Source organism: Mustela lutreola, chromosome 17 (genome assembly GCF_030435805.1).
Source record: "Mustela lutreola isolate mMusLut2 chromosome 17, mMusLut2.pri, whole genome shotgun sequence".
Taxonomy (NCBI): Eukaryota; Metazoa; Chordata; class Mammalia; order Carnivora; family Mustelidae; genus Mustela; species Mustela lutreola.
The window spans coordinates 21,788,298-21,795,744 of NC_081306.1; the positions used below are offsets into that span (position 1 = coordinate 21,788,298).

Genomic DNA, 7,447 nt, shown 5'->3' on the forward strand with positions numbered 1-7,447 from the left:
GGTGGGCGGGCGCGAATGTCGAAGGGGGCCCTAACCCGGACCTCGGCCCTCCTTTTCCCTCATGCTACGGGCGCCACCTGCCTGCCCAGGTGCGGACAGCGCGCCCCACAAGGCAACACGGAGGACGGGTCCTGACGGGAGGGTCACTGAATCAGCAATCTCTGGGCGCCCATCTGGGCCTGGCTAGAAGCCAAGGTGGACAGCATCCTTGCCCTCAGGGGGCAAAGGTCCAGTAAACCAAGCGGACTGGTGGACTAAAATAATTACGGTGGAGACCATTGGCTATGGAAATGGGTTTGGGCCAGTAGCAGAGTGGTGGGATTCACCCTGGAAATGAAAGGTTCCTCAAGATCAGATCAACTGGGCATGGTCTCTGGAAGTAGCAAGAGTGGCCTGGAGGGGAGTAGCTGTCCACCAGGCTCCCCACCTCTCGGTTCCCCCTTCCCTGTTCCTGCCCTGGTCAGTGGACAGAGCTGTTCCACTCCCTACAGGCCCCTTAGTGCAATGAGGACTGTTTTTAGGTTTCCTGCTTTAGTCTGTCATCTGGTCCCCAGCAACCCCCAAGACCTGGGATTCCATTACTCAAGGTTTCCGGTCTGTGGGGGCAACCCCAAGGCTGCTTCAGCATCACTCAGCTCATGCCCCACACCTGTGACACCCCACCTGGTGCTCAGAAGACCCGGCCTACTCCAGAAGCTGCCTGGCTCGGGGCCTGGGTCCCTCTGCTCCAGAGAGCAGAGGCTGGTGTGAATTCCCTGCTGCTCAATCCTAGCTACACAATGCCCCAGCTCTTGAGGATTGTGCTTGGTTGGCTCAGGTGCCTAGGCAAGGCTTATTTAAAGAACACCATGGCCTCCTGGGCCGTCCCAGGGCCTACCACTGTGTAATTTGTCCTCGCCCCAGCCACAGGGGTAAGGGCCATTACTACTGTGGGCCTCTCAGGAGCCTCCTGGGGTCATCTGAGACTGGCTGCACAGGCAGAGGGCAGGCATAGGCTGCAGGAAGAGCCGGCCCCCCAAGGTGGGGAGGTGGCAGGGTTCCTAAGCAAAGGGAACTTACATCCCCGTATCTGCCCACCAGAGCCTAAAAGGTGGTGTCGGGGGGGCCTGCCCTGGGCTCTGTTACCGTGCAGGTGTTCTCTGCCCCACGGCGCTACCTCGGGGCTGAGTCCTCACAGCAGGCTCCGGGAGTGAAAAGGCTGTGGAACCCATAGTCCAAGATGGAGAGGGGAGTGAGGAGCCTCCCGTTGCCCAGATCCAGCTCTAGGGGCCACAGGTGGTCATGTCTCTTTGATAACCTCTCTTGACAACTACCCCCAGTACGACACTGGGAACTGAGGCTCAGTCCCCTTAAGAATCTTGCTGAAAGTCCCCCAGCAGAAATCAAGTCAAAGTGGAAACCCAAACCTATGACTGGTATAAACCCAGAGACCATGACCTTGAACTCTGCGTTTTCTTGCCTTCCTTCAGTGGGAGAGGCAAGAGCCTCGGAGGAGGTGACAGTGCAGTGAGGGGGGCCCACGCTGGGCACAGCAACAGCCCAGGAGGAAGTGGTAAGCATGGGTGCTAGAAGGACCACCGTGGCCAAGAGAGCCCGCTCACTGAGTTGGGCCGGTGGCTTTGGCGTCTTTGAGTGAGCCCAGTCTAGGCAAGGGGGGGAAAGGGCTTCTGGTGTGCTCAGGCCGATGCTGGAGGGGAGTCCCCAGTGCTACTCACCTTCAGTGCCCTCCTGCCCCCTCCCTGCATCACAGAGGCCTACGCGTGTTCTCAATAAATATGCTGGATATGTTCGTGGTAAGCAAAAACACAAAGAAAAAAAACGAACACGCCAAGTCCTGCCTTAAATCTAGATCCTTTCTAAAGGAGTTTTAATGTCATACAAATGGCTGGTAAGTGTGAAAGCAGGAAAGAACAGAGGTAGCTAAGAAAAAAGCCTGACAGGCCTCTGGTCTCCGAGCCTGCTGAAGGCTATGCCAAGCAGAGGCCTGACTGCTAGCTTTGGGGCCCTGGGTTGTTCAGTAGGAGCCGGGGGCTGTCCCCCAGCCCCCGGCCAGGGACCTTGCTTTCCTAGGTGGGTAGAGCCATCTCTGAGCCCCCCAGGCCACCACACAGAAAGTTCTCTCAATCCCCCTTGACCTAATAGGGGGGCGCTCTCCCAGTCTCGTGGGTCAGAGCAACCTCACCCTCCTGGCAGGGTCCAGCAGTCTGGGAAGCGGCAGGGTCCGGGGGCAGCCGGCCACAGGAAGGGCTCAGTCGGCAGGTTCATCTCGAAGGACAGTGAGGAAGCGCTCCCCTCCCTCACAGAGCAGGCTATGCACAGCTCGGCAAAGCGCCAGCCAGGGAGGCCCTGGAGGCTCCCGCGCGCCCACCAGCGGGAGGAGATCAGCCATCAGGACCTTGGGGGGTAACACACGACCACAATCTCAGTGGGGGACCGGTCCCGGGCGGCCACTGGAGGGCTTACAGAAGGCCCCCACAGTGGGGCAATTCCAGGGAGGGCTTCGGGCACCATGTGCCAACCTCTTCATCCCAGAGCTCTGCCCCTAGGCCCGTGCACAGCCCAGAGGCTCCATCTTCTGGCTGGGCCCAAAGCCCCCCCACTCCCCTGGCACCCAGTCACCTAGTCCCTCCCCTCACCCGGAAGTACCTTCTGCAGGTGAATCTGCTGGTCCAGCATGGCCACCCGCAGCCTGAGGACCGCCAGACTCTGCAGCTCCTCGGGGCTGGAGTAGAAAAGAAGCTGGGGGCTCCAGGTAGGGTCTGTTCTTCCCTCACAGGACAGTGAGGCTCTGCAGCATCTCCCCTCAGTCCACGGCCCCAGCTGTTGTCCTGCCACAGCTGTGAGGACAGGGGGATGTGGCCTCATGGTGGGACAGCCAGGGACCTCCTTCCCACTTGCCTTTAAGGGGGTGCGAAGCCTCCATCTGCCCTGGCTGGAGCGCTACCGTCCAGCAACAACCATCTCTTGCAACACCAGGCAAGTCACCTGACTGTACACCTGTGACTCTCACACGACACTTTCTCGGGAACTAGATAAACATGCAGACCATTTACAGTGACACGGCTGCGTCGGGAAAGGCAGTGGCGAGGGGGCGCAGTGCCGCCTAGTCCTGCGGGACAAGGCGGTGGGGAGACCCTATCTTTCCCAGAGGCCCATGACCACTGACCAGACCTTAGCACGACGGGCGGGGGGTGGCGGGTGTCACCTGCGCGCAGCTCCTGCAGTCTGTGGAGACACTGCTCTGTGATGGCCTGCAGCCCCTCCAGGGTAAGCAGGGAGTAGTACTCCTGTATCCGGTCAGCAGGCTCTATGCAAAAATCAGGGAGGGCAGGCTGGGTCCACGCCAGTCCTGAAGCCCTCCCAGCCCTGAGACACACTGCAGGGCCCGCTCACCTGCAGAGAGCACTTCCTCCATTCGCTGTCTCATCAGCGAGCAGGCCTTCCGCAGGAGCCCGGCCTCCACCTCTACCTCCGCAGCAGCGAGCCCAGAGCCGGGCCAGCCCGACTGGACATGGGTCAGGGAATCTCCTCTGCAGCCAGGTTCTCCCCTTCCCCTCCCGCCAAAGACAGGACCCCAGAGCGGTTCTGGCCCTTGCTGGAGTTCCTCTTTAAACTCACCAGGCCGGAACCACCCACAGCCCCCACTCTGGGGGTCCCACAAGCCCAGAAAGAATACAGTTGTCTTCATTTTCTGGAGGAACTGGGTTTTGGCCATGGAAGCAGTGTCCTTGGAGTCACTGGTCTGGGGAGAGCTGAGCTGGGCCCACAGGCTGCAACGCACACAGAGGCACCGTTCATCCATCTAGCTGGGCCTCAGGAGGCAGGGAAAGGCTGGGGCAGGGACCCCATGAGGGGTGTTTGGTTCTGTCGAATGCCAGGAGGGGCCTCCCCAGGCTTTGGGGGATGGAGAGGATGCTGTCTGTGAGACGGGGACAGAGTCCACACACTCTGGGGAAGTACTAAGAATTTAAGGGAGGAGAGGAGAGGAGCTGGCAACTCCCCTGGAAACTGGGACTAACTGGGACTACCTGCGACCACGGTAAAGAACTCTGGGTACGGGCTCTAGAGCAGACACTGCACGAACACGTGAAAGGCCCCACCTTGTTGAACCCTTATTGCACCTCTACGGAGCTGACACTATCACACCCACCTCCACAGGGAGGACAGCTGGGGACGCAGTCTCTCAGCCCGAAAGCCTGCTGAGTCCAAGTCCTAGCCAGGCAGACTCTCTTAACATGGAAAGTGTCCCCACCCAGCCAATAAAGCAGAGTGGCCTGCTGGAAACGTCTTACTGATGTGGCCTGGGCTGGTGGGTCGCCTGGGTCTCCCTGGTCTCCCCTCCACCCCCACCCAGCGGAGACTCAACCTTACCGGGAGTTCTGGGAAGCCACTTTCCTGTAGGCCATGGGTAGCTTCAGCAGGCTCCTGCCAGGGAAGCCAGTGCTCAGAGTAGCCTCACTCTGGAGGCTCCCCCCACCCCCAACATGCAACAGGACTTTCAGATTGGTTGTGGGAGCCAGCACAGTCCAGCTCTGCTCCCTGCTCTGGAGGGAAGAAAGGACACCAGGAGCAGAGCCCAGGCCCTCCACAGCCCATGTGGAGCCCTGGGGCTGGGTGGAACGGGTGGGTAAGAGGATGGGGCACTGGACAGCCAGGGAGAAGGGGACAGGCTCTAGCAATGGTCCATTCTGCAAGCTTCGGGGCATGGATCCCATGGGATGGCACCCTAGGGGCTCCCCTGGTCCACATCCAGCTCAATACCCTGCCCTGTCACCCCCCATCCCAGATTCCTGCTGCTGGCCAGAGTCTGCGCAGGTACACACAGAAGTTCCTCTGGGAAGGGTTTGGGCAACATACCCCTTCTCCTTCAGTGTGAAAGCTTCTGGGGCCCGAGGAGTAGCCGATGGGGGTATCTGTTGGTCCCTGAGGCTTGGTCTGGGCTTGGTGGTTGAGGCTCCTCTCCCCATACGGGTGCGATCCCCCACTGATGGAAGCCTGCACTCAGGGAGGCCCCTGGCAGGCACTGTGGTCTGGTGGATGCCCCTGGGTGGTTTTGTCTCTGAGGTTTGCCGGCCAGCCTGGCCTGAGGCCCCGGGTGGGGCAGAGGCTGTGGTAGCACGAGAAGTGGCAGCGGACTTCAGGCTAAGGGCCCCATGTCTTTCTCCAGCCTTAGAGACGCCTTTTCTCACCCGCACAGCCTTCTCCAGTGCCTGGGTCAGAAGCTCCAGCTCCCTGAGGTCTTGAGGGCTGGGCGTGTCTGCTGCAAAAGCCAAGAACTCTTGCAGTGGTCACTCACCACAGCTTGTCAGAAAACAGAGCAGGGCAGCACCAAGGACAGGCGGGCGGTGCAAGTTTACCTGGAGGCGGGGCCTCTTCATCAGTTTCTGGCTCTGGGGTTGGCTCCGCAGGCGGCGTTTCGGCCGGTTCCCTGCCAAGACCAGTACAGTGGCGGCACAGCCAGGAAGCAGGGCCCAGACCCGAGCGACCCCAAGGGGCCGCCTGGCCTCGCGGCAGCCTCCCAACCTCAGAGCCTGCAGGCAAAGGGGACCAGAGCTGGCAACAAGCAAGCGGGCGCTGGGCCCAGCCTCCCCGCCCGGGGGCTCTGAGCGGGGTTCCGAGGGCGGCCCGGCCGGGTGGTCTCGGGGTCCGCGTACCAGGTCCGCAGCAGCCGGCGGGAGACGCGCAGGCTCCGCTCTAGCTGCAGCTGCCGCTCGGCGCAGGCGTCCAGGGCATCCCGCAGCTCGGCCACCAGCCTGGGAGGGGCGCACCGGCGGCTCAGCACCCCGGCCGGCCGCGCGCCGCGCCCCCTCCCGCCCCGCTCCCTCCCAGCGCGCGGGTCTCACCGGCGCGAGCAGCCCAAGGGCAGCATGAAGGCGGCCGCCGATCCTCCGGATTTGCAGCCTCGGGGAAGTCAGGTCCTTTCCGGGCTAGGACACCGCCCCCTTCCGGCTGCGCGACCCAATCCCGAGCCCAGGGCTCAGGCCCCGCCCCGACCCCGGTCCCGCCCCCCCCCGGAGCCCCGCCCCAGTCCCCGGCCCTCGGGCTTCTGCGTCCCAGCCCCCGCGGCGCCCGCGCGGACTCCTGCGGCTCGGACCCGGGCTGGGAGGCAGAAGAGGGTGGTCCGGTGGTGCACGGACATCTAGTTCGGATGACTGGGCAAATGGTGGCCCTGAGATTGCTTACGGTGGACTTTGTCCTTACTGAAGGCCCGCTAACGCAGGGCCGATCTGCCCTGCGGACCCCAGGCCACCTTGGCTGGACCCAGTGGGTACTGACAGAGGTGAAGAGGACACATGTGTTGGGGCCACAGCCAGGGAGGAGGGCGCGTTCGCTTGTAGACATCCTTAGGAGGCGCTGACATTCGCAGGTGGCATCAGTCCAGAAGACTAGGGATGGTGGCCTTCGAGCAATGAGCCCAGGGCCAGATGGGCCAGGGTGAGACAGGTGACTATAGGTGGGCACTGGTGAAAGATGGGTGATGGAAGGGGAGCTGGAGCCCAGAGAGGTGGAGGGACAGAAGCAACTGGAAACGGTTCCAGGAGGGTCTCCACAGGATGAAGGAGGGGGGCCTTCAGGGGCTCAGACACCTGGGGAGATGGGTGCTGGCTGGGAGGAGTGATGAAGCCCGAAGGGCCCCACGTGATTGGATTAAGTAGGACTGTGACCCCTGCTGGGGCTGAGAAATCTCAGGGGGAGCTACAGGGATGACATGCTGGGGGTTATGATGGAGAGGTGCCCCTTTCACAGCTGCTGGGGAGCGGAGCTGGGGTCCCTGTGCTGCTTGGGACTGGTCCATGGTGGGAGCTTAGGGTGGGGCTCTCCCGTTCTTATCTGGAGAGGCTCTCATCAGCACTGGCAGGTGGCATTACATCCCCACTGGAGTAGTCTCCTAAAGGTGCAAGCTGAGAGGAGGCTTTTGTCAGTGGGCCACAAACAAGGAAGTGGGCAGTTCAGACAGGCACATCACTCAGCTGCCACTACCCTCATCACATTTAATCCCCACAACACCCCTGTGAGGTAGGTAAGATGGCCCCATCTTACAGACAATACGGAGACTCACACATGCCCAGGGGCACAGTTGACTGGGAAGGTCGCAATCCCACTGTGCCCCACTCAGGGTGGTCAAAATTCTCTTATAGAAGCAGGAAGACAGCTCCCATCGGAGCACCCAAGTGCTCCAAGCACCCAGAAAAGCCACTAGGGAGTAGCTCTTTGTTCCAGAGCCCAGGTTCAAGAGCATTTGGGGGACACTCCTGGCCCAGTGGTTCTTTCCAATGTTCTGAGAAGAAACAAGCTATCCCGGAGTGGTCCACCTGTCCTGGGAGGGGGGCAGTCTGGAGCAGATCCCACCGGTTTTGGTTGCTATACTCAGGAGGTGGCAGGTGTCGGGGAGCCTCAGGAACACAAGCAGATCCATCCTCAGCCAGCAGGTGGGGACAGGTCCTAT

The 7,447-nt window shown here is 61.4% G+C and overlaps 1 protein-coding gene across 1 annotated transcript; it reads right to left on the reverse strand.

The window, feature by feature from the left end:
• Nucleotides 1-1,835: 1,835 nt before the first annotated feature.
• On the reverse strand, nt 1,836-5,926 carry TEDC2 (tubulin epsilon and delta complex 2). The gene is made up of 10 exons (XM_059155013.1): nt 5,844-5,926; nt 5,655-5,753; nt 5,358-5,428; nt 4,858-5,260; nt 4,372-4,425; nt 3,677-3,770; nt 3,394-3,505; nt 3,206-3,307; nt 2,647-2,837; nt 1,836-2,395 (listed from the first exon to the last, which is right to left on the reverse strand). Exons 1-10 carry the CDS (start codon nt 5,867-5,869, stop codon nt 2,249-2,251), a joined length of 1,299 nt encoding a protein of 432 aa, XP_059010996.1. The 5' UTR covers nt 5,870-5,926; the 3' UTR covers nt 1,836-2,248.
• Nucleotides 5,927-7,447: the final 1,521 nt, after the last annotated feature.